Here is a 27071-nt window from a genome sequence, read left to right on the forward strand (position 1 = left end):
CCACACTTAATTGTGTGGGACAATTTAACACATAATCATTTGCTGCTTTGATTATACTTATTAATTATTGCACAGAATTATTTATGAATGCAAATTAAACTATATAAATAATTAACTCTAATCAGAGGAGGTACTGCTAAATGTATTCTCATGGCAGGAGGAAATGAATTCATCAATTTATAAGCAGCGTTTGGCAAGTTTTAACCATTCTGTTCTAATAATGAATAGAGCTGTTTTTCTGTGTTTTAGGCAGAAAAAAATACATTGAAAAACATAAACCCTGAGCGTATTTAAACACTATTCCCACATTCCTTTTACTTATCCAATTACTTGTTAGGTTTTTTTTTTAATAAATGGTGTTCAGAAAACATTTTAATGTAACAAAATAGTTTTATTTTGTAACATGCAACATTTTATCAAATTTTCAATACATTAGAAACCTTAAAATATTCCTTGCCAGCATTTTAACGCCCAACATGGCGTCTATCATGTGTAAATAACATCACCCAGTGTAAAGATAGAAGGCTTAGTCTCCATGGAAACAGCTGCCGGGCGACACTGTGAGTGTTCACTCCAACATGGCCTCGTTCCCCAGTCCGAATCCCTTTGGGCCGAAGTTCTTGGCGTAGCAAACTAAGGAGAAATTATAAACAAAGCCGAGTTATGAATAAACAGCATTTCAAATCTGATCCGCATGTGTGTGTGTGTTCTTGTATATATATCTTTGTGAGGACCAACTTGAGTTTTTAATCTTGGGAGTGAGGACACTTTCAGAAACATTTTGGCTGCTCCTCGCTTTTTGTCAGAGCTTCAAAGGGCTGTTTGAGGGTTCGGACAAATCGCTTAATATCTTAGGTTAGAATTGAGTTCAGGGTTAGGGCTGCATTTTGTCAGTTAGGGTCCTCACAAGTACAGACGGGCAAGTATGTGCGTGTACCTTTACAGTACAGCTCTCCGTCCTTGTCCGTCACCGTTGTCGACTCCAGGCCTTTTCCACAGAGGGCGCAGCGGAAACAGGTTTTATGCCAGGGCTACAGACAGAGACACAAACGAACACACACAGTTATTGATTTCTTTTTAAAGTATCCTTTAAACAGTTACAATAGCTTAACGCTTCAGTTGTGGCCTCTAAGGACTTCAGAGTTCACAGAATATCCTCACAATGCAGAAGTGTTGTTGCAGAACCAAAAAGGCTGCATGCTTGATTTTGTCCATCGTTCTGGGTTCAGTTGTAGTGAATAGGAGATGTAGGAAATATACATATAATTGAAATGTAATATGACTATAAAGTAAGTGGAAGGTGACATGATCTATAAAGTCAGGAGCGTGTATTTTCCCGGGAGCTTGAATGTCCAAAGTTACTTCACGGTTCCTTGCTGTGTTTAAAGTAATAAACACACGGGCAAGTTTCAGATTTTTGAGGGCTCTGTGAACCCTCGGAAGAAGATTAATTATAGCTAAGGGATTTTAATTCAGATTTCAGTCTGTCCGCTTGGGAAACAAGAACAAATTTAATTTAACAAAAGGATGTATTTCCAAATGCATCGGGAATAAAAACCCTGACAGTATTGTCGGAGGGACCGTCCTTACCTTCCCTGCTCCCATCACCTTCTCTGCTGCGTAGACGGCTTTGGAGCAGCGAGGGCAGCGGTCTGAACTCCCGAACTTCTGGGAAATTTTGCTACCGTTGGAGCCGGAAGGAGCCGGTCGCGGTTTAGACCTAGGTACCAAGAGACAGAAATTTGCATGATGATATCTCTGGTTTTTGACTCTCTTACATTTGGGTTTTGGAGGACAGACAGGCTTTAGATAGAGCTGTTTTTGATCAGCAAACATGCTTCTATGTAATAATAACTTGACAATTGACTTAAAAATTCCCGATTTCATTCCCTTCCCAGTATTTTACTAATTGCAGGGTCTCTAAAAATGTAGATACAGTAACTAAAGCCATATTTACACCCTGCCATGTCTCGCTTTTTTCTTCTTAATGTAGAAAATGAAAAACAATTCTGAGTCTAAGCCTTTTTTCTGTAGCTGTTTTCAAAGAGAAACCGTCCTCATACTTCACCACACTTCCCCAAGAAAGGAAATTGATATCCCTAAACCTCCTCACATCAAAACAACAACAACAAAAAGTCTTTATGGTTCAGTGACACTTGAGAATGTTTCCATATGTGATTTTGGGTGAAATGACCCTTCAGAAAAAGCCCAGACTAGGCTCTCAAAATGAACGCGTACTCATGATGCTGCAGGGCTACATTGCGTCCTGGAGGGTCAGAGCTCAGAGCTCCAGCTCCTTGCCCGTATCCGTAGCCTTTTGGCCCATATTTCTTGCCATAGCAGGACTTGCAGTAAATCTCAGACTCGTGTGCTGCCACTGTGGTGCTGTCCAGCCCTTTTCTGCAGCTCACTGTGAAAGAAACACAAACCATTTTTAATCACTTATTGTCTGAGTATGAGGCTGGTTTTATTAAGTCCAGACTGGGGAGTGTCATGGTGGAGTAATATGTTAAATAAAGCTCCCACCTAGCTGGTTTTATCAGTCAACAGTGGCATTACACTTAACCAGATGTCCTGTGTTATGTCTTGTGTTTCTATTTGTGGAAGGAGGAGTGAGTGAGCCGAACATTCGAGAAAAGATGAACAGTAAACAGACAGATGAGCTTATCACAGAGTCCTTTCAGAGCTCCCGCTGGAACCGTCCAGCAGTCACACACGCTCAACCAGCTGGAAAGTGTTTGTGTTTGTGCAGAGGACAGGAGGGAGAGGGCACGGAGAGCTCGTTATGGCCTGAAGAACTTTGGCTGTTTCACAGCGAGACTACAAGTGACATCCAGGTCGGGACATCCAGAAGGCCAAAACAGAAGAAGAGAAGGGGAGGCTCTGCCAGGCGCCCAGGGAATGACCTTTCAACTTGGACATGGATATTTTATGGAGGAACTGTGAGATTACTGAGAGACTATGTAACTGCTGGTTAAACTTTAATTAAAGGAGCAGCAGGAGAAGGATAGATTGGAGAAGTGTAGGAGTAAAGAGAAGTAGTAAAAGAAAGAAATAGAATTAGGTAAATAGGAAGGATGCAAGAAAGGTGGAATTTTTTGAATGAACAAAGGTAGAAATTCAGACAGAAGGGAGGGAAGAGGGGAGGCAAAAAAGAGAGTGCATATGCAAGAAAGAGAATGGAAATAGGAAGGAAGGAGAGGAAGGAAGGAGCAGCAACAAAAACTAAGAAAAAGAGAGGGAATTTAGCAAGATAGGAAAAGGTAGAGAAGGATGAGGAAAGTTAAAGGAAAGAATATAATAAAATGGGAACAACTTTAAAAAAGAGTAAATAAAACAGAAGCGTGAAAAGACGCAGGGAAACCGGTCTAAAAGGTGTGATTGAGCTGCTCCACCATGACACTGTGTGGATACAGAAGGCGTGTGCTCACTGCACATGAAGCAGGTCTTGTGGAAGCTCCTCCCGTTACACTGGATCTCCTCTGCATGGTACACCGACTTCTCACAGGCTGCACACTTGGCTCCCCCTCCCCAGTTTGGCATCTTAGAAACACAAACAGATCATGTAGAGCTGCAACTCACAACTTCACAATTAAAAATCAATCAATGGATTCATTCAAATGGCAACAATTATGTCCATCAGAGTGCTTTATAGCCTCATGTACGGCTTCAATTAGCATTTATCTTTACTAACAATTATTAAGCAGATCATTTTCTGATATATATTTTCTGTGATATATGCCCATTAATTACGTGCTTTGTCAGGCTACCAGAACTTAAAGATATTTATTTACATATTTTATTTATAGTTTTAAAAAAAGCCCAGCCAGCTGGCAGTGTTGTAGTACTCGATTCCAGGACTCGTGACTCGGACTGGACTCGGAAGATGAAGAGGAGGACTCGGACCTTTTTATTGATGAAAAATGTTTTATTGTTTTTAATAATAATTGAATAATCATTGTCAAACAAGAGCTGGCACGTGAGTTCGCCTGCATGCGCGTTCACTCGCCATCTTGTTCCTGCCAGGAAGCGTCAAGAGGCACCACGCATCGTGCGTTTTGCTGTCAAAGATTTGACAGCAAAGCTAATTGAACATTAAAAGCTACCTGGATATCATTTGGCTCCGTGTTTTAACAATATCACCCTCTAAGACCTGAGTACAGTATAAACATGAGGACTCACAGATGATAGGAGTTAAAGCTCAGCTTAGTAGCATTTAACATAATTAAACCTTGAGGACGGGACTTGGACTTGGACTCAGGTAATGGGGACTCGACTTTTATTCTTCTTTGGCGACTCGGGCTGCACTTCGACTTGTGGTGCGTTACATTTACTTCGGAAGTCGGAATTCGGAACTGGGAATAACGTCACACCCGAGTTGACCGTGTTACAGTACAACAAGTCGGAAGAACCAAGTTGGACGCCTCCAAGAAAACAGTTATTGTGCTTGATCTCCTGGAGCACAGACAACTACAGAACAAATATGAGGTCCACAACATGTCCACAGATAGAAGTTGGACAGTACTGTGTGTACGACTTAGTCAGTGAGACTCATGACAGAAGTGATAATAAACAGATTTCATTTGCTCTTGATGCACGGAGATATGAGGTCGGGGTTGGTGAGGTTCCTCTGACTTTTTGAGTCGGAAATCCGACCTCAGGGGGCGTTCAGTTTAAATTTCAGACTGAGAACTCGCAAATTCCAACTTCCGAGTACAAATGGAACGCACCATTGAACACTAGGGACTTGAGACTCGAGGTCTGGTGATTCACAACCAGCAACAACAACACAACCAGCTGATATAGGCTCCACCCCCCCACACCACCGTGACCCTGAACAGGATAAGCTGTTAATGGATGAATGGATGCCAAAAAAACAGTGAATTCTGCCGGAATCAAAGAATTTAAAAGATTAATCCAAGTATCAAAAGTATCATTATTTGAGCTATGGTCTCATGTACAGCTCATGTATGATTTTCACCCTATTTCCTCACATTTCTGCCCAATCTAGAGGCATATTTACTGATCTTTTGAACCTTTTGAAAAATAATTGAATTCTGAAATAAGTAGGTCAAACCCTAAAACCTTTGTTCCCTCATAAGTTTGTCAGGTTTTCATCTTTGACTCATCAGATTTGACTCTTATGTCCTCACTACGCCTGTCAGCCTCACTATAAGCCTGGAGGTGTACTAGTGCTGCTGTGTCTCACATTCCAGTTTCCTCTCATATCAGTCTGCCCACCACCTCACAGGACTGGTATGTGATGGATCCAAGAATAGAGACATCAGACAGACAAAAGCCGAGCTGAGGCTCCATCACTACACTGGACACCACTGGAAATCTCCCAGCTTAATAGAGACAAATCAGGAAACACACTGAACTCAGTCCTGACGTTTGTGTTCATGTCAAAAGCCTCATAAATCAACTGAATCCCATCTTTAAAAACTGAAATAAGTCAAACATCTTATCAGAATCAAACACCTGTTTTGTAATATACTGCAGAACAAACTAATGGTAATAAAAATGAAATGTGTTCTTACCTTGAATCCGAGCCTGTGTGTCCCGTCCGTAGCGTGGCAGTGAACGCTTCCTGAGCTGCTTAAATACCGTCCATCTCGCCATCACCACGGTCCATCAGTGACGCTCCAGTGAAACCATCCTCCTAAAATAACTTGTGACGGAGCGGAGCCCTCTGACCCTTCATCACCGGCTGAAAGAGGCCTGAATATCAGACACACACACATTTGTTCTGGACAGACGGACAGACACAGGAAACTGTAACCATCACAGAGCTCAGTGACGGGCAGCTGCACACAGGGAGGCAGCTACGTGGTATGTAATACAGGATTATGGACGTGAATGATGGGAACTCAGAGCATGTCACCGACAACTGCACATCTGAATGTTAATACACCTAACCACTACGGGGCCCCCAGAGGAGAGGCCATGTTGTAACGTAAACTGTTTTATACTTCTAAATACCTGCCTCGATTTGTCATTATTCAGCGATTCAAATAAAGTAAAACAAAATAGTAATGCTGCGTGGTTATGAGGCTAATTAAACTCACTGCTAGCTGTTTTAATGAATGGGAGCTTTCCCGCTTACTTCTCCGTTCAGCTGCCAAGTCACCGAGAGATAATTAACACATCACATTAAAGAATTATCAGGTTATCCGATGAGACGAGAGACAGCCTATAATTAAAAGAAAGACGCTCAGGTAAGATAAAAATGTTCATTAATGTCTGTAAATCTTTATCATAATGCTAGCAAGCCAATCAGATAATTGAAACGTGTTAAACAGCTGTAATTGCGGCTAATTACTCATTAATATGGTGTGATGATGATAGAGTAATGATCCTGAAATACTGTATGAACGACTCTCTTCCCGTTCAGCCTCCTGCAGCATCACTCTTCAACCTCTTCAGACTTGTATCAGCTGTCATTTGTCCAACAAGTGTGTCAGCCTCAGTCAGAAATGTAGCCCTGTTTTGTTCTCTAACTATAAATATTTGGCTCTTTAGCTGCACAATGCTCCACTACTTCACCAGCAGTCTCTTAATGTGTCTATCTGTTGTTTAGTGATGGTCAGATACTCTACAGTTGGTTCTCAGAACTACACAATAAGAGCAGTAATATATATAGCTCTTTCTCATGTCCTTCAAAACATTTACTTTGGCGTGACAGATAAACAATTACCAGTAGTTTAAAGTTTAGATTTAAAGGACTGTTGAAGCAAATCTTCTTTTGGGATTTTCAAATATTTATCCTTGGGTAAGGAAGCTTTCAAAAAAATTTGACAAAGCAGGTCTCCAATATATACTAGACAAATGATTTTGTAGGCACTGGAAACAGGTCGCTTCCACTCTCTTCCACAGGAGAACAGGAAGTGTCTCCTCTGTGATCTGGGAGAAGTCGATGCACTTTTTGTTCTACTGTCCTTTGTATCATAAATGAATACGTCACTGTTTTCTCAAAGTGTCAGCAGATTGTCCTGATTTGTTTTTTATGTAGGCTGAATGCTGACATCAGTTCCTCTTCACACATACACAAGTACTTCAGTTGGCTGAGTTTGTGTTAAATGGTTTCCATCAGCGAAGCAGGATGCTTTGTTTGATTTAGTAAAAGGTACAGTTTGTGCTGAAGAAGTGCTGAAGTTATGTTTAAGGGAAATAAGTTTTTTAAAGTTTGATTTGTGATTGAGTCGATGAAACACCAGAGCATTGCAAAAGTCAAGTCAAGTATAAGCTATCTGAATTCAAGGACATGAGGGTTAAAAATGAGATGTTTTCCATACTTTTAAAGCCCAGCTCAGGTCAATGATTCGCAACGCAACAAAACAGTTTCAGAATGTTGCAGAGAAAATTGCAGCGGTGTGAACTGGTTATTTGCAGAGCGTCTGAAGCCGTTGTGTGGAGGTGCAAAAGATTTGTCGAATCTCCAAATGCAGTTTTAGAACTGAATGATGTATCTATTTCACTGCAGCCAATCAGGAAATAGCATACGTTGGCGTAGGCACCCTGTCTCTGGTGCTGCAGTAGCCAAAGACGGCTCCAGATCCTCTCTTTCCAAACTCTCCGTCTTTGACGTTTATTAATCATGTTACAGCTAACATTGCGAGCATATCACTGTCACTGTCATCCATTTATTTTTACAACGATAACAGATATCCAGCTAGTTAATTCATGTAACCTAGGCCTAATTCTACTGTTATAGTATTAACTAATGTAATGCAGAAGTAGTGGGGGTCAGTGCATCATTGCTATGGAGACGGTCAGCTGTGTCTGTGTGCGTTGCGTTGCTTTGATGTGAACGGCCCAGTTTTAGAATGCTTACGATCAGATGTCAACGGATTATTTTGGCAGTTGCATCCAGTCTCATTGCGAATCATTGATCTGAATTGGGCTTAAGACTTTAAGCAGAACCTGTTTATATTTTCTTTCCTTTTTAAAAGTCCATCACTTTGAGTAATTACATTGACATGATTTCATTTAAGCAATATCACATGAGAGGGAGCGATGTGCTGCATATTACGACCTCGAGTGTGATGTTGCTTTAAACCAAGATTACCACAAATAGTAAAAAGTAACAATCAACAACAGATTATTTTTTGCTCCAACTCAACTAGTGCCACAATTTAACTGACACTGGCCTTTTGTTGCCGAGCAACCCAAACATTCTCCTGCACTGTCTCCAGGTTACCACAGATCAACTCTTTTTTTTATCATGTACCTGCCCTACTGAGGCTTAGCGTCTTGGTCCTAGTACAGTATGTCAGTCAAGAACTGACTCTGACAGGATTACACTTTTTGAAACGATGGTCGGCCAAAACAAGCCGTTTGAAGACACCAGCTTTAAGCCTTTGAACTTTGAAGAAGTTGTAACTGTTTTTGAAATTCATACACAAAAATATTGATAGAAAAAGGAATCAACAAATGTTTAAAGTAAAAATAATTATAAGAAGCAGCCTACATGGCTGTACTTAGAGAGTTGTGTCAGTGTAAACCAAAACACAGAGAGGCGTCACATGATGTTCTTAGAAAACATGTATTATAATACAACAAGCATTTTACATTTAGAAGGACATTAATTTCTTTATAAATTAAACTGAACAAAATGTCTGATTAGTTTTAAAAAGAATCACAGATATCGACATATTTTAAACAATTACAGGGGTCACAGTTAATCATTTACACTTGTGCAAAAGTCGTCTCTAACTTGGAGACAAATGATCAAACAACCATCCAATCAGACTTGTCTTTCAGTCAAAAACGTCCATCTTTAGAGCACTGATGTGACTTCTACTCAAAATCACCCACATGACCAGAAAAAAAACTAAAAATCATTCGAAAAAAGAGAAAAAGAAAAGTAATCCCGTTAACTCCATTAGTGGAATGCTTAATGTCTGCCAGAGTTCATGAGCGTCTGGTGAACTTGGTTTAAAATCTCATCTCCTTGTGTCCACTGGGCACAGTCGTAGTCTGCATGGCAGCTATTTATAGAGCTGGCAGTGACAACATGAATGCTTTGAAATGTTCAGAGGTAATGAAACTGTAAAATACTAAAACAAACACAAAACACCCACCCAACCACAAACACACACACATCATGTACACAGACGTCAGAGCAGGTCCCTCAGGGAGCTCAGGAGTCCTCAGTGGTGACGTCCAGCTTCCTCTGAGGGATGTAAACGGTTTTTGCAGCCAGGTGTCCACCAGGGGTAACCACTGCAGCGAGAGGAGACAGCGGGACCGGAGTGTGGAAGTAGCTGTGCTGGGGGAGCCCGGTCCCTTTGGGGGTGGTCATCAGAGGCTGGACAACAGAAGACGGACAGTTAGGGTTTCATCTTAAAGGGTGTGTTTTCCTGATACAGATGACTCTGAACCGTCAACGCTTGAAACACAAAATATCTGCCTGGCTAGAAACGCTGTCTACCCCTCAGTTGTTCTTTTGGTTTGTTTGAAATAACTGGAGCCTGACCCAATGTGATTTCTGACACTGATTTTAGAGGAGAACAACTCACAGATCACCGACATGATACCGAACAATTGACCCGATCTATGTAGACTTTAAATACAACTATGCAAAGGCTGTTTTCTTGAACAAACACGTTCATTAAAAAAGGTTTTTTTGGGCCTTTTTTTAAAGCGGGAGAGGACAGGTGATACAGTTGGAAATGGGAAGGGAGGGAGGGGATGGCAAGGATGGGAGTCGAGCCTGGGGCTGCCACATTGAGGACTGTAGCTTCTGTACATGGGACGCATGATTTAACCACTGAGCTAAACCGGCGCCTTTATTACACACACATTTTTACAAATAATAAACCAATTCTAGTACAGACCACAGTTTGCTCAATTGTCATCCTCTGCTACACCTGCTGCAAATATCATAACTACAGAGTCAAAGCAATGCATTGACACAATTCCTACTCCCCCAAAGCACTGTATATTATTAGGGATGGGCAATTTAAGCAAAAATATTATTCGATGATCACTGGGAACTATTCAATTATTATTTGAGGATCATTACACATGCTGACGTAAGGACACAGATTTACTTTTTCACAACACACACCCGCACAAACTCCTATAAAACTCGGAGTATAACATACTGAGCATCTTCCCCAAATAATACACAGACACGTATAATTTCTCTTACTGTGAGAATCAGTGATACTGTGCATGGTTGTTGCACACTTCTGATATGCTACTTTTACCTTTCAAAGTTTGCACTTGACCTCATTTTTGTTTATTTTTTTGAAGCAGTTTCACACAGAACTCTTTGACGGAGACAGAGACTTCAGCTTTGAAGCGCCACACCGGCTTTACCAGCACCTGGCACTAATGCTTTCTTCTTCTTTTGTTATTTAATGGCGGTTAGCAAACGGCTTTCAGATGCGCTACAGCCACCGTCTGACGGTCGTACCGCATTACAACCAGGCGGTAAAATAAACGGAAAATTATATTTTTTAGATAAGAGAATAGTCGCTTGAACTTTTAGATTTTTTGAAATTATCGACCCATCCCTGTATATTATGTTAAAAAACTTTTATTGGAGCACATCTTAAAACAAATGTGTCAATACCGATATATCCCATATTGGCCCGATGTTCTCAGCCGATGGATATATATGTCGTACTCTAGAACAGACCCCTTAAAAATACAAGTGGAAGATGTTGTATTGGTTTACACTGGGCTAAATCGTTTTCTTATGAGGCATAAATGATCTTAATAAATGGACAGGGTTAACACTGTCAGACTGTTTTCACAGGCTGAGTAATTTTGACATGTAAACTGGTGGAGAGATCCACTCAATTCAAAGTGTAATTCAAAGTCTGTTTGTTTTGTACCTGTTGCACACTGATCAAAGTCAGTGGTTGTCCAGACATAGACTGCTGCAAAGGAACAGGGGACACAGGTTTGATGAAAACCATCCCCCTCTGCTGCAGACTCAGCGGGCTGGTCATGGTGTTGGCACCCTCTGGAGTCTGGGGGTCGGTGAAGGCGTTTCCTGGGCTGGAGCCTGAGATCAGACCCAGGTTCTGCAGGGTGAAGTTCAGGATGGCAGGGCTGGGGCTCATGAGGCGACGGGCCTGCTGGGCGGCGTGGGGCGAGGCGGCGGCAGCAGCGGAGGGTTTTTGAAGGCGGATGCTGGTGGGTGTAATCTCCTGGGCTATCGTGGGTCTGGAGCCTGTAGGAGACAAAATAAAATGTTTCCCACGTCATCAAATGTGACGATTATGTCGTGAATTACATTTCTTTGTCTGCTTTTTGGACGGACAAATCAATTGATTGATGGACCAAAAAAACTACAACTGATAAATGGTTTTAAAAAAGAGATTTGAGGCCTTAAATAACCCTTTTCTGACATTAAGTGACATGTTTACCTGCTGTAGGTGTTTGGTAGATGTTGTAAGTTGGAGTTGGAGCCTTGTTGCTTTCCCTCCCTGAACATTGCATTTCCCTGTAGCCGATGAGGGACTGCTGGGAGATTGGGAACAGGTACCCAGCTGGTACTAGAGTCTGAGGGGCAGAGAAATAAATGTCACACAAACTGCTGTTGAATCGATTGAAACAACAAAGCTGTAAGGTCCCTGAAGTCTGCTGAACATCGTTCTTTGTGTTTACCTCTGTGTGGAGCTGTCCTGGCGTGAGGGGCACGGCTCTGACTGGTGTTAATCCCGCTTCGCTGTCAGAGTTCGCTGTCTTGTCCTCTCTGTCCAGGAATGTTTCTAGGCTCTGCTCGAATGTCTGACTGGCTGCAGGAGCGCCGGGGGTGTTGACAAACTCCGGGTCCAGATGGAGGGCGCGAGGTGAGGGCCGGCTAGAGAGCTGAGTGCTGCGATGGGCCTTCAGACGGGCCTGGAGGATCTCACACAGCTTCGGAGAGGTGTCCTACAGGGAGAAGAGACAGAGAGCGTAAGGGCTAAACCAGTTACTGCTATAACGAGAAACTGTTTAAGGTAAGAATACATTTTCTCTAATCAATCAGAGAGTATCATGTAATACTTTTTTACCTTAAAGTTGGGGTCGGTCCTCTTAGCTTTGGAGGGGCTGCTCTCTAACGCTGACTCTGAACGCAGCCGTTTGAGTGCCAAGGGGCTGACGTCTGATGCCCTGCTGGAAGCCGGCTGGCAATTTGCCGCACACTGGCCCGTCGGACTCTGCCCAGTCTTCTCCTCAAACGTCATGGAGCGCACGGCGAGGCTGGTCGGCTGCGGCCTGGCCAGAGGGTTCAGCCTGGGGGAGGGAGCTTGCAAAAACACGGCGTAGGGCCCGCTCCCCCGCTGCTGAGGTAAGAGGACCGGGATCATGGATGAACACTGTGCTGGGATGTAAGCAACAGAACCAGCGGGCAGGGCGCCCAGCGGGGTGTGGGGGGTGAGGTGGACAGTAGTGTTGACTCCAGGCTCCGTGGTTGGAGTTAGTAAAGGCGTCTGAGGAGGTTCCATTGAACTACACAAGGTCGGCTCTGGCCTCACAGCAGCAGCTTGCTTTCGACCTGCAGCTCCAGGCCTGGAACAGAAGCAGAACTTTAGTGTTAAAGAAGGAAATCCACATTCACAGCACATAGATTTTATTTAAAAAACCCAAAGTAGTCATGAGTCTTACAGTCTTAATGCAACAAAACTTACCCTGAGTGCTGATCAAGCTGGATCTTACATATGGCAGCAAGTTGGGCCATTTTGTTTGGGATGTCAGCGCTCGATGAATCGACTGAAGACAAAAGAAAAGAAGATTTGTTTGATACACACATAAACCTAAATAAGCCTCAATAGTAACCTTATGAAGAAACATGTTCTGTACTCACTGAGGGCGCTCTTCACAGGACTGCTGGGGGCCGAGTTGATCTTGCGTCGGTCATCCTGAATGCTCTTGGCGAGTTTGATGAGGGAGGCGTGCCGGGTGAAGCCACGCTTAGTCCCAGGTGATGAAAACAGGTTTTTGGCACAGTTATCTAGAGGCACACGAGACTGCAGGACACTTTTCTTCTTCAGTGGGCTTTCAGATGTGAGGCTCTCCAAGTCTGAAACAAGAGTTGGATGTTTACTTAATAATAATTATGCAGCACAGGAAACCATTGGTGATTGAAAACACCTTAAAACTAAAGTACAATAATCCTTCCAATTGTAGACAAAAATCTAAACATGAATCTGATGATACCTTTGACTTGTGGGAACTCTTCGGGACCGACCCACTCAAAGGCCGGTTTCCTCCCCCTCTCTTCTGTCACATGGACTTTCTCGATGAGCTTCAGGCTCCGCAGCACGTTAGCGATATCATACAGCCGCCGAACCTTGGCTGCAAACACATGAGCAAACAGCAAGATGAACAACTGAAAGTAGACACGCAGAACATACTCTTTCGTATGCAGCTTTACAAGAAGGCTGCTCTAACACATTAGGAAGAGGATGTATGTACTAACATATTGAAATATCAGTTCTGACAAACTTTATAACATCTGCAAATGTGTGTCTTCAATCCTCCGCTCTCCAAGTTTAAGATCCTGCAGTATCATTTTCTTTCACGCAGCCCAGGAGTGGTAAATATATTGTGTCTGGTTGTGTTTTCTACTCACTCTTGAACTTGTTCTTGTCCTGATCCGCACCCTGGTCCTCCCCGATCAGGATTTTGGCAGCCACGTCCAGACTGACCACGCGAGGATTAGACACCAGGAAGAGCATGACAAACTTCTGGCTCATGACCCTCAGAGATTTGTCCTTACGACTGTTAACAGAAGCTGGGTGGAAAAACAGGAAGTTGATGAGAATGTTCTCACTCATATTAAAATCAAAGTTAAGGACTGAATTTTAAGGTGCTATTTATTTAAATTTGGTGCAAGAAAAAAATACATAAATTCAGGTGCAGCACCAAATGGTTAGCGCCTAAAATCTAACACCCTGAAATCCATCTTCTCACCTGCTTTGAACTCAACTCCTGGAAGCTCCACAAAAAAGAGCTCCTTCTGCCCCTGCTCCCCGCTCTCCATGTCCACCACCTCCTCGTTCTCCTTCTCCTCCCCGTCAAAGTCAAACTCCCTGTCCAGGAGACGTTGCCGGATCTGCTGCATCTGCTGGCCGTACTTGTGGTCCTCCCCCACCTGCTTCAGGATGGCCAGAGTCTGAGCCAGCTTGGTGCGGCCGTGCCACGCGTAGCGGTTCTTGGCTGAGCGGCTCACCATGTGCAGGCTCTCCAGGACGTTCATGATGTCGTAGATCCGTCTGCGTTCTACATCTGGATGGAAAACACATGAAACAAGTTAAGATGTGTACTAGTATCATGAGTTGTGAAACAAACTCATCACAGTAAAGAACTTTGATAAGATCAGACGGCCTAATTTAAGTTGTACATCGTCACTTATTACTTACTAACTACTTAATTGGTTATATCACTACTCGGGATTCACAAAAAGAGTATTGAATGAACAAAGAGGTTAATTCAGAAAACGTACTGAGCTCAGTGGCCACATCATCCAGGCAGATATCATTGTTGACCGCAGGGTTTGGGTAGTCTGGGTACCGTGCGAGGAATTTATGACACAGCAAACCCAGACTCTTCTCTTTCCTGCTGATCATTTTCTCTGACTCTTCTGCATTTTCAGTGTCCTAAAGAGGAGATAACAGAGAACAGCAGATAAGAGATGTAATCCTCTCAACACCTTGACTTAATAGTGTGTCTGTGTTGCAAGAATGTTTTTGTACCTGTATAGAGTCAACACCTTCACGTCCATCATTGTCCATGCACAGCTCTTTCTCCCTGTTCCTGATGTCCGGACTGGCTGCACTGATGAGCATTTTAAGGTTTGAAGTCGGCGTCCAGGGATCAACAGAACGTACTTCCCGTCCTTTTTTAGGTGTGGTGATGGGACCCATGGTTTGCTGGTTCTCAGCTGACACCGCACACGGACCAAATAAATTCTTTGGAGTATTTACGGGAACCTTGGGTGCTACAAAGCCATCATCCTAGTAAGCAAAAGGAGAAAACGATATGTAATGATTATGATAAAAAACAATTCATTTTGTTATTTAGTGTGATGAATCACTTTCAAGTACAATTTAAGGGTTGGATATTAAGATTCAAGAACTTTACTTAATATTTTCCTCCTTTGCATAAGTCTTTAATACGAATTACGTAACTACAGTTGTCTAGGAATTATCCAAGTGACAGATGAAACAACTCTCTATTTAAACGAATTTTAAAAACTACAGCAAAAAGCGGCAATTAACTTACACTGTCTTACATTTTTTCCACCTAACTTTAAACTTACACTTAAAGGAAGATTCCTAACTAAATTTTAAGTACTTCATTTGCCCTTTAACTTAATTAGCATCCTTATTCAGAACCTAAACATATATGAATACAAGTCGATTCCAGTATTACTGCTATCTTAAGTTGTTCAAGCAATATAGAGTCAGCCTTACCACCTTTTGAGCGCAGGATATTTGTCTGGGCACCCACATTTTTAACACAGAGTAAACGCTTTGAGTAAAACCATGTGCCGATGATGAAGTTGCGGTAAAATCATCACAAAATGTGTTTAAATCTTATCAAAACACCAGATTCATATTGGCGGTAACGGACGTACGTTCCATCGAATCGCCGGGCCCAACGGACGCAGTGGTCCCGCCCTTTTTATTAGAAATAGCCAATGGGAGCGGCGAGCGAGGCAGCGTACAGGAAGTGGAAAGAGTATCCCGCGCAGGTAAACAGTTTTTGAAATCCTTGGCGCGGAACGTTTGTACGCTATCAGCGGTGGTTCTCTTTAAACTTTGAAACGTTTGTGGTAAAGTTTAGCTCACAACTACAAGAATAACGTTACATTTATGAGATGATAAGCTTGAAAAGGCATAAGACTTCCCTCGAAGTTAATGTTAGTTGTCACGTAGTCAACAGCGAACCCCCGCCGTCTGGCAATGTTTAGAGCAAACGTTTATTTCGCAATAAAACGTAGTAAAACCGGATTTACCGGGAGGTTCTTATGCATAACGGCTTTGTTATAAAAGATACGGTAGCTAAGAAGATAAGGTTTAATCGCTAGAAAGTGAAGCGGATTATGTAGTGAAGGCGGTAACCCAGGAACCCCGAAACTAATGCTTTAGTTTGACAAAACATCTCGATCTTTTCAAAATAAAAGATAATACATTATATATTTAATAAGGATACGTTTAGACTTACCCAAATCCGCGAAATAAGCCTTGCTCAAAGGGGACATCTCATCGTCCCGGTAATGTGTTGTGAATACCAGTTACGTTATTTCCAAAAGATAAATCCGAGCGCTAAAATGTGAATGTTAAAACACGTTTCCACGTGAAACTAACAAAATAATCCAGAGTGAAATAATGTAAAAATGAGCGGGGCTCCCTGGCTTCTTTCTCTCCCTGCTTGTAGTCACAGTGGCCTCTTGGTCAACTTTAGTACAGTTGTGAAAAGTTGGCCCAGTTGTGTGGGTGGGTGACCACCACCACCAATTGTCCCGCCCAGTGCGAGCATGCGCGCTGACGTCAGCCCAACACCACACTTCCTCCCTGTTGGTGACATAGGACAGCCCACATACAGCCTATGCCCACATCAGATACTGTACATGGTTCCCCTTAGAGTGTACAAAGAGCCCCACGTCTCTTGTCTAGGTTGATTTTATGATTGATTATTTTAGTTAACCGAAGATTATAATAGATTTTCTTTAATTGCCCTTTACAGCCTGCTCATTTGTTATACTACAGTCAATGCATTATATGCCTATGAAATTGCCATAATATTCCTACAGGGAGCATGGCTGGATTAACCTTGAATGGTGGACCTGAGGAAAATTAAGCTGTTTAGCCCCCACTGACCAACCCCTAAACCACTTCCTGCCCTTATCCAACAGTTCACACAATTGTGTTTTTTCCCATTCAATTACCGCTCACAGGAAATAGAAGTTATGCCAACTATAATCAAATTGGTTTCTTTAAAAATTAAATCAAAGGCTCTGTGTAGCATAATAAACAATGAACCTGAAAAGAAAAAAAATCACACAGCATGTGATGGATAATTTAATGTTTGTACTCTTTCTGCCAGTTCATAAAAGCTGTTAAAGATTAAATTAATGTTTGACACATCATTTCCACTACTTTCTTATTTTTCATTTTGTGCACACTGTACTTAATGGGACATCTAGATGAGACTTGTCAAAAATCCATATATATTTAGTTTATTATCATGTATAATTAAACATATTTCAGCACTAATTTAATACCTGCACCCTGCTTCTATGTCCTCACATGCAATCTCATTAAATAAAAAAGATTAAATGATGGAACTTAAATTCAGTGCTTGATCTCTGTATAAAATGGATTGATGACATAGTAGACAAAGATATTATGCAGTAGTTATCTATAGATAATCAGATTTTAATCAACTGGACTCCTGTTTAATATAAAGCTGTGGTAGATCTACATCTTTTCATTGACATGTCTCTGTTTGGGCGCTAGGTGGCAGTAGAGCCCCCCTTACCGGGAGTCGTCATAGAAACCGACGGGCGCCTTCAAGGATGTTGGGAGAGAACAGCGGAGCTTGAAGCACTCACTGACGTAATGTTACGCCTGTGAGAGAGCGAGTGGGTCCCCGATGCTGCTTTCAGGTGCCCCTCGTAAATTAGAGCATGCACTCAGAATAGGTAAAATTCAGAGGGGTTTGATCACACTCGGACCCAGTTTGTGTGCATAACATTAGAAAAAACATTCAATGGAAAACCATGGTAAACACACAAGCCTTAAATACAATAGCAATGATTAGGGTCGGGGTTATTCACTATAGGTTTTGACATGCATGTATTTTTTTTATTGTTTTTTACTTAATGAAAATTGTAAGTACAAAATATTACAAAGAATATATTTATAAAATAAGCACTGCAAGTAAACAAAGTAAAATATATATTATAGAATTGAAAATAACAAGTGAAAAAAAATATTCTGGAAGATCATGCTCAAAGACATAACTTTGCTTTTACACTCATTACATTTGTAATAACAATCTCTGTTTATGAAGCCTGTTGCAAAACAAGGTCAGGGAAGGTTCTTCAAAATAGAACGCACTGAAACTGCATGTTAATACAAGCAGTTTTTGCTTCAAAAATACCATAAGCGTGATATTTCCAACAGCTCGTGAACGCAGCAGCTGGCTGCTCCGCTCGCAGCCGGAGGAACGGACTGCGCTGCACACGAGGCAGGGACCATCTCCACTGGGAGGGAAAGAAACAGACAAGTGCGAGGTGAGCATCATTTCTCTCCACACACACTGCTCTGTAATGTTTATCTCTTCTCGTACTTTATTCCATGTTGTTTAATTGAGGCATTTACGGACAGTTTGCAGAGAGCTCAGAGCAGCAGCCGGTGTGTCAGGCAGCCTCTGAGCTCTCGCAGATTCTGCTGTAGGGATGCTGCAGTAGCTCAAACCCTCGGCAAGCGATTTGTTCCAGATTGTAACTCTTGACTTAATGTTTGATGTGTTGTGTAGGCTTAATAGCAGTGTTTACTAAAACTTGTAACAACCGGATAGCACGATAGCAAGTTTTTGACCAACACAAAGTTTAGTAGTTATCTGTAAATCAGTGTTTACACATCTGCAGCAATTAGCAGGCGTTTTTTCCCCCAGACATTTACTCAGTTTATTTTCATCTCTTAGATGCAATAAATACAAATGGTACTTAAGTTCTTGTAAGTAAATAATCCCACGTAGTTTATCATGTGAAGATTGCCGAATTTAGCTCGTCTGTTTCTGAATCAGTGTTTGAAGTTCTTTCCACAGCTTTAGCTTTGAAGCTTAATTTGAACTCTGTTTCCCTTTCCCGACACAAGCACTTGTTCACTGTCAGGATGCCTCACTTGACCTTTGAGCTGTGAGTGACACCAGCTCTTACTCATCTATTTTTACTGGAGACTTTTTGCAGTTTTGATATACTGGTGAATTCTCCCTGGAAAACTGTCATTCTCTTATGTTGCTGCAAAGAAACTGAGCCCTGCTACACTTATTTTCTAGTGGCAGCCTGGACTGAATCTCCATCAGCTGAGAGGATCATGATGATCACATCACACATGGTTTTGGGAGCCATCCCGGTTGTCTCAGGTTCCCTTTCTCTGCCCTGATGCTCACATCAGCCCAGCCCCTCAGGACGGAGAGCTGCAAAGAGCAACCTTTGAGAGACAACATGACTGAAACACGGCGTGTGGCTGAGGTTGGATCCTCCCAGAGATTGTGTGTCGACTTTTTCATGATGCAAAGTTGATGGAAAGACAGTTTTCCCTGTTTTCTCTTAGACATTCATGCACCACAACTGGGAACCAAGTGGATTACAGACGGGGACTTGAATACTTTGAGTAGGTATTTCCCTTCACTTCCTAAGAAGCCTGTTGTAAAGGCTGGATATTAACCTGCAGGAGAGCCTGAGTACTCACTACTCACTTATGGGAAGATGGAGGCAGGAGCAGAGGCTAGTCCACAACAGCACCAGAGGAGGAAAGCTGTGCTGCACTGCTTGGAGGACCAGAAAAGGGTAAGTTAGTGACTGATCCTCTTTTATCTACCTGCTACCCTGTACAGCTGCGTGAGTGCTCTGGAGTGTGGAGAGGACAAGCAACCTTTGACTGCAGAGTTTGAATGTTGACAGCTGAGTCTGGATAGGTTGATGCCTGGGAAGTCAAGAGGTAAAGCAAGTCTGCTGCAGATTTGGCTACTCTTGAACGTCTGTGCAAGATAAATAAATCTGTTTCTGTGAGGATTCTGGGTAAAAAAATAGATCTTGAAATATCCTCTGTGTCCTGAAGTTTCTGCATTTGTTTCAAAACTGTTCATCTTACTGCAAGAACAAAAATGCCTTCACTTCCTCACACAGGAGATTGAAATTTCTGCACGCCTTGGTGCCGCTGCACTGCAATCTTGTCTGACCTTCAGCAGTAAAACCAACCTCGGCGTCAAAGGAAGCATAACTGGATTGATTCAAAGAGTCAGTGAAAGCATCAAGGCGTCTGTGCTGTCTCCTTTGATGCTTTGTGGTTGTGTAGAATTACTCCAGCATGCTGCGTTTAGATTGATGGAGCACTTGATACCGTGACTCATTTTCCCTGTTTCAGCTTCGCTCTGCATTTTCCACATGATGTTGATGTAGTGCTTTTGTTGTATGCAAACCACACAGCTCTAGTTTGACTTCAGGGGACGAGGTACATGGTTGTAAGTTCTCTTTAGCCCTTTTTTAATGGTTTTATGAGATGCATTCAGGAGTGTCAGTGTCTGAAAACCCGGCTTTTTGTTCCGACTATAGTTTTATATGAGCTGACATTTGGGAGATACAAGGTTTTTACTGAACTCTGACAGTTGTGACAGACTGGGACCGAGGCACCGGCCGACAACAGGAGGTAAATAGATGTTTGTGTTGATTCAGAGCACGTCTTCATTTTAATGTGGAGGCGGACTCAATTTCTTTTGCAAGCCAGCAGAGAAAACTGAATTAGCTGACCTGCAGCTTTTACGCTCCAGTCAGTGCTCTGTTTACAATAGAGATATGTGCTTTGCAGACTGAACACAAGTTACAAATCCACCAATTACCAATATGGCAGCTGATGAAGTACACTGTTCTTCTTTGATTGTGCACCAATGTAAATATGTAAAGGTTCTCAGAAGGCTGTTTTTCTAAGCAAATATCTGTTTTTGAAACTCATCTAACATTGGTTTATATTGTCAACCACTTAAAGAGGTCTGCTGCTCAGCTGCCTAGCTTAGCTTCATTTGCTGCAGAAAGTGCTGAGAGTATTGTAAAGTATTGAGTCGGACCGTTCTGTGCTGCACAACCAACCTGATGACACCATCATTAAATCACCTCAGGCATTGTTTTCTGCTTTAAATCTACTGTTAGAAAGGTTTTGCATTTTGGAGCGTACCGGAAACATATATACAGATATTGAAGTAAATTATTTACAGTAAACATTTTGCTGTCATTTTCTCTTGTTTAGCGATGGAGATTGGGTTTACCTCGTGTACCCACTGCAGATGAAGCTGGGGCTGCTGGTGGCGTTGTCTGTGGATTAAATTGGAACATAACTTAGAGGTGCGAACAACTGAAGCTACCTAACAACAATGACTGAATAATTACAGGCGTATTTAAAAGAACCATGCATTTTGACTGCATTTCTACTTTAGATAATCCCATCTGCAGCGTTGCTATCAGAGCCACCGGGACACCAAAGCTGCACTGAGGACGTACGAGCAGTAACCGTAGCAAGTACTTCAGATTTATGGGAAGTTTAACTAAATTGCACGAAGATGAACCAGATTTACTTTTGGTAAAGTGAGCCAAACCTTTCGAACGCTTTGTTCTGTCCACCAAATGGACCTACTAGACTTTCTCCAGCGTGAGACCACAACAATGCACGAGGTCGGCTTCGTGATCACAAGCCAGCTACGTTAGGATGAAACGATTGAATAAAAACAACTTTAAATAATGTTAACGTTAAATACCGATAGGAGCACCGTTTATTTATGAACTTATCTGTGCTTTTGGAGCTGAAGAATCACGTACTGGTACCAAAGAAACCTTTATTGGACTTCACTCCCCTTTGCCATAGGTGTGCCAGGGATCAGATATAATAAGTAGGTTTTTTCCTTTTCATTCTTTCTTTCCTGTCCGCCCCCCTGTGAATTATTGATTTGATCAGGTGTGTTAAATTAGTCACATGGGATTATGTAGAACATGAATATTAATTGATGCGACCAAAGTCCCAGCTGCTGTTTTCCAATTTTCCAGGCTGCAGATTCTCTCTGGATGCTAAGCGACGCGCTGAGCAGCTAAAGGACTTCAGCGTGTCTGTCCAGTGTTTGGATTCAGCTCAATGTTTATGTAATCCTACCCAAACAATTTTTTCTGCTATAACTAAACCTGACACCACTCATAAAGGGAGTTTTTGCTCTTTGCATGCCTGATCAGTGATCAGCAGTGACATGTCTAGATTTCATCATGAGCCTCAGTTGCAGCCGCGTACATTGGCAGCATCATCAATCGGAGAGACCAGACGAGACCAGACGCTCGGCGCTCTCCAGGGAAGAGAGGTTGTCCTAGTCTGAGCCAATACTCACCTTCCCTCTTAATGGACATCAGCCGACTTAAATAAATTGAAAGCACTGAGGTAGTAACCTGCACACACGGCGCCCATTGTTGGAGAATTACGTGAGGCTTCCATGCAGCAAGGTTCAATGTCCCCCGACAATTACCTGGGCTGCGTGAGTTCAAGATCCTATATGTGATACTCTCCGCAGTAGGAGGTAATTGGATTTTGTTCCCTTTGTAGATTTGCTCTCGCACATGTTCCCAGCTCTATATATTAATGTTCATTGAGTGGCAATCATGGAGCTACATGGGAAAGCAGAAGGCAACGGAGGAAAATCAGGGATGTATTGTGTTGTGGTGAAAGAAGGCTCGGTGTTTGATGGAGCAGAACTGCAGACTTTGCGACAAGCGGAGACCTGTCTGTTTGTCCTCAATTGGTATTCATTGAAGTTTGATTCCATGAGATTGGATCATTATTGTTATGGATTGTGCAGCTGCAGAGAGGACAGGATTTAGGATGTACAGCATCTCCCTTTTTAATCTGTGCCTTTCCAGAACTGTCCTGAAATGTTGCCTTTTTGTCAAGAGAAAAGTTTTGAAGCTTAATTTTTGTTATTTTTAAGTTTCAGCTTTAATGATGGGATGAGAATCAGTTTTACGATCTCCTGCAGCACTGTACACTTTATAAAACGTGGGGTCATTTTCTTTTCTCTGTGACACATTGGTTACTTTATACTGCCAAACATCTGTGAAGCACCAGGTACAGAAGTTGTTGTTTAGTTCTCAAAAAGTCATCCTGAGTGGATTTTCTGTTGAGAATGAGAGGATTTGTGTCAAACTGTCAATTTGCGGTGAGTGTGCGTCGTGGACCCTCTGCACGAGGCCGATTCGCCTACACGTGCGTCCGCCCAGCCTCGCTGGTCACCAGTTGGCGTGAATTAAGGAGTCTTTTCAATTCAAACAGCTCAACACCAGGTTTTTTACTTTACTAGTATAACATCGTTATGACATAATGAGGGAGAAAAGCTGTTAAAAAGTGAAGCCACCAGCTTGATGGACGTCACTAGGTATCCCAGCATGCTTTAAGCAGCAAATCAGTCGCTTGCAATACACAATGAATGAGGCCGAATTTTCAGCCGCGTCAGTTCGCGTTCGGTGTGCACGCACCCAGACTCGTAACGACAACCTCACCACTGGTTGAAGCTTCAAATATCTGCAGCTAATTCTCTATGAAACTTCACAGCTCAAAGTAACCAAAGAAGTGTTCAGGACAACTGAAAAAATAAATCAGCTTAAAATTAGACACTTCTTTCTTCCCATTGTATCCACTCTAAAGGATTAAATAAGTATTTTGTGTTGCACCAATAAAAGCGAGCGATTGCAGTTCTCTTCGGCTGCAAGATAATGGATCATCCCTTCAGCACCAGCATGTCCACAGAGTGAAAGTTACCATAAGATTAAGCCCAGTTGTCATATAGTCAGATGATCCTTGGACAGATGGCGATCTCTCCTCCAGGTCTCAGCCACATGTAACTCTGTGAGACATCTTGAAGAAGTACAAAGAGCCAGAAGTCGAGACCTGAATCTGCAAAAACAAATGCTTTTTATTTGAAATGCTGAGTTGTTGGTTTTCATTTGACAACAGCACCAAATGCTACTTTTACATCACACTTGTTTAATGATGCGAGGCGTGCTTACTTATTTGTAGCACAGTCAAAGAAATGGATCTGTGAGCTGATGTTTGAACTGAACAACATATTGGATTGTACCTCTCATACAGACTGATTCCTGAGAGAGTGCTAATGAAACACTGAGTTCTTTGTTATTGAACTGCTCTTCGATTCATATCATGACCTAACCCAGAGTTGTTGTGGAGTTATTGCAGGTTTACAGCTCTGTCAGAACACAAACCAAGCTCGCTTGGGAAACGCAGTCATCCTCCACCAACTCCTGGACTTGGAGAGACTTCTGTTGGAAAAGCTTGATTCGTTTTTTTATAACTCCCAAGCAGAAGTCCAAACAGACTGGTACACAACTGGCCTGCTGGAGAGATTGTGGAGAGGTCTTTGCTGATCATGCCCATATTTTTTGGTCTTGCCCCTCCATCCAGTCTTTCTGGAGAGAAGTGGCAAAAATTATTTCAAAGGTTCTATGCTTTAATATGAATGTATTATTCACAACTCTTTATCTCGGGAATATGCCAGATGGGTTGAGTAAAGCTGATATATATCTATTTAGGGTCCTGCTGGCTGCAAGTAAAAAGGCCATCACAAAATGTTGGCTCCAGAAAAATGCTCCCACTACAGAACACAAACCAAGCTTTAGTATGCTGAGAAAGTGCCAGGTCGTCTTTACACAGACAATCAGAGAACATAAAGACTGAGTTTGACAGCCCGTCTCAACCCCTTCAAGCATCTGATAGAGATGCCGAAGGGCATCCGCAAGGTGACAGAGAGCGTTCTGTAATGGAATCCATTATTGATTCAGCTCGTTGAGGAGGAAAGGGATTTTGACACTAATTGCTCAATCAGAACCATTGGAAATTATGTATTTATTTTCACTGGCTGCTCATTAAGAGGTGTTTGATATGGTTGGGTGGGGTTCTGTAGGATAATGAGGTGTTTACGGTGGATGTGTGTGCCGCTGACTGCTCTGCCGCAGTTATTCTCTAACAACCCCATAATTGGCGCAGAGTGGGAAACCCTACATGGTTTTGTTTATTACCTTCATAAGATGGACTTAATGCTTAACCTCAGGATGCGTTTCTCACTGAGTGGGAGGGGCCTGGTTAGTGGGCATTCTTCCCACGGTGGCCAAGGAATTCTTCCCAAGGAACATGTTATTTCCAAGCTTCAAAGAGTCCAATTAGACAAAATGGCAAAAATCTATATTTTAAATGATGATGAAGTAGTACACTCATGTTTGCATGGACCAAAACAAAGACGCAACATTATCACTGCTATCGCCAGTATGGTGCAATTGTGGTACAAAGATGCTCATAGGCGTTTCAGGTCAAAATTTTAAAATGATCTTAAGACAGTAAACCAAACTTCCAAATGGTACTTAGTTAGTTTATAGTACTGTACACTACTATACAAAGAGGAAAACCACAAACCATCAATCCATCCATCCTCACATTGGCAGCATGCTATAGCCCAGTAACCCCCTCCCTTAACTACTTCCTCTTCTCCTCCTGGTGGAGCCCATTGTGTTCCCAAGCCAGATTGGATATGTAATCCCTCCAGCAGCAGATTCCCAATCTGACCTGGGAGATCTGCCCTGTAGCACGAGCCTGGAATACCTCCACAGGAAGTGCTCAAGCTGCACCACCTTAACTTGCTTCTTTCTACTTCAGATTTTCTCTACTCTTATTTCCTTTCCTTAGTCTGAGCTTGTCACCACATACCTTGATGTTAAAGCAAGATGTATCCACCATCTTCGGCTTGTGGTGCAAGGAATAACATGGAAGGTGCTGGAAGTACGAGGTCTGTAGTAGATCAATTGGAGGCTGTATATTTCAGTGACAGGAATTATTGATTCTAAGTGGCGCAGGAGCTTTAATTAACTGCTTTCTATTGGTTTTTAAATATCCTGTTTGCTGTTTAACATGCGACCGCATCGAGGCTTTCCCCATTCTTTGCTCCATCCAGGTTCGTGCATCTAGTGACAGTCAAACAACAGATTTGTCTGAAGCGAATGCTCAGCCAAAGATACGGGCAGGATTGATGTTGGCCCTCTTTCTCATATAATCACTTTACATTAAAGTATTTCAGTGTTTATTTCATCATACGCCTCAGTTTTATCAAAGTGTTCGTAGCTTGTTAAGTTACTCCATGCAACAGACAGAGAACATGCATTCACTGCTTTCTCTACAGTGCATCCGTCATCAGTGGACATTTCGCCCGACATATGGGCAAGGTCACGAAGGCCGTACCCTCCCTGAGCTGCCAACCTGCTCATTAGGACTGCAACATCTGTGCTAAGCACCACTCAGATTGCTGCAGTCGGTGCCCTCTTACATTACTCTCTTAAACAAGCGAACAAACAGCGGTGGCCACGGCTCTGTCTGCAGTGTACAACACACCTTTAGTCAACTTGTTGCGATGATCTGTTGTTGCTGGCACCTGATGACCCGTGTCTTTTCTCTCAGCGAGGTTCGATGCTGCATTCGGACCCCAAGTCGAGACATCCATTAGACTTCCTTTCTCCACTCGCACGTTGGCTTGTTGCCTGGATATGGAGGAGTGACAATTTGTCATTGACAGAGTTTGATTGATTGCGTGTGCCATCCGCCCCGTGCTGCTGGTATCTGAAACTAATTGAATGTAATCTTAGAGAGATAGGATAGCGCGATGACAAACGAGCAGCCTTGTGAGATTATTTAGAGCCCATTCTCCCTCTTTTAGCAGCTCCAGCCCCGCACTGGACCCCTCCGATAAGTGATTACCATCTTTAGTGATCACAGTGGCTGGTTCTCATTATTGTATTAGCTCAAGTACTCAGGAGCTAAAGCATCCATAAACCATTTTCCTTTAAAGATTTCCACCTCCAGAGTCAGCAGGAGGAGCGGGTTCTGGCACTTTGTGATAGGAGGACTCTTAATGTCAGGAATTCCGTTTTGCCAGTAAAGATGGGGGCTCTATTTAGGCTCCGGATAAGCCTTTCTTGCAAACCAGGCAGCTGCAGAGGAGAGACAGGGGATTTATCTTGGTGAAGGACTGTATTTGCCCAGTCATGCAGCACTGACGAGCGCTGGGGCTCAGGGGTTTGGATTGGGGAAGGGGAGGAGGGGGTGGTCGGTCAGAGTTGTGGAGGTGGGAGCAGGCATGTAGCTCTGAGGCTGGGGGTGGGGAGGATGCTGCACTCGGGATGCTGCTTGGCCCTCAAGAGCCATCTGGCCCTCACCCTCTCCCCGCAGCCTGAGGGAGGGTGAAGGACAGGTGGCAGGAGCTGGTGGGATGGCCTGGACTTCGGCTGTGGGGCAAGATGATTGGCTAGC

General features: G+C 42.8%; 2 protein-coding genes across 2 annotated transcripts; both read right to left on the reverse strand.

The window, feature by feature from the left end:
- Positions 1–384: 384 nt before the first annotated feature.
- csrp3 (cysteine and glycine-rich protein 3 (cardiac LIM protein)) lies at positions 385–5630 on the reverse strand. Its single transcript, XM_069657972.1, has 6 exons — positions 5541–5630; positions 3432–3543; positions 2239–2410; positions 1591–1720; positions 938–1031; positions 385–633 (listed from the first exon to the last, which is right to left on the reverse strand). The coding sequence occupies exons 2-6, from the start codon at positions 3541–3543 to the stop codon at positions 569–571; spliced, it is 573 nt and encodes a 190-aa protein (XP_069514073.1). The 5' UTR covers positions 5541–5630; the 3' UTR covers positions 385–568.
- A 2940-nt stretch (positions 5631–8570) lies between these two features.
- e2f8 (E2F transcription factor 8) lies at positions 8571–15458 on the reverse strand. The gene is made up of 13 exons (XM_069662081.1): positions 15420–15458; positions 14700–14960; positions 14450–14603; positions 13918–14232; positions 13577–13738; positions 13162–13299; positions 12809–13024; positions 12633–12714; positions 12015–12513; positions 11626–11892; positions 11385–11520; positions 10848–11188; positions 8571–9310 (listed from the first exon to the last, which is right to left on the reverse strand). Exons 1-13 carry the CDS (start codon positions 15456–15458, stop codon positions 9143–9145), a joined length of 2778 nt encoding a protein of 925 aa, XP_069518182.1. The 3' UTR covers positions 8571–9142.
- Positions 15459–27071: the final 11613 nt, after the last annotated feature.

The sequence above is a fragment of the Semicossyphus pulcher genome, unplaced genomic scaffold (genome assembly GCF_022749685.1).
Source record: "Semicossyphus pulcher isolate SPU_LCO1_2020_fin unplaced genomic scaffold, fSemPul1.0.p SCAF_1, whole genome shotgun sequence".
Lineage (NCBI taxonomy): Eukaryota > Metazoa > Chordata > Actinopteri > Labriformes > Labridae > Semicossyphus > Semicossyphus pulcher.

Bases quoted from the DNA above. Each gene is read 5' to 3' on its own strand.
- e2f8 (XM_069662081.1), bottom strand. From the start codon at position 15,458: ATGTGGGTGCCCAGACAAATATCCTGCGCTCAAAAGGTG. The intron at 14,233-14,449 runs GTACGTTTTCTG...TTTTCCATCCAG, and splicing joins TGATGTGGCCACTGAGCTCA to ATGTAGAACGCAGACGGATC. The intron at 9,311-10,847 runs GTACAAAACAAA...TCTGTTGTCCAG, and splicing joins CTTTGATCAGTGTGCAACAG to CCTCTGATGACCACCCCCAA.
- csrp3 (XM_069657972.1), bottom strand. From the start codon at position 3,543: ATGCCAAACTGGGGAGGGGGAGCCAAGTGTGCAGCCTGTGAGAAGTCG. The intron at 1,721-2,238 runs GTACGCGTTCAT...CTTGGTACCTAG, and splicing joins GTAGCCCTGCAGCATCATGA to GTCTAAACCGCGACCGGCTC. The intron at 634-937 runs GTACACGCACAT...ATTTCTCCTTAG, and splicing joins CGGAGAGCTGTACTGTAAAG to TTTGCTACGCCAAGAACTTC.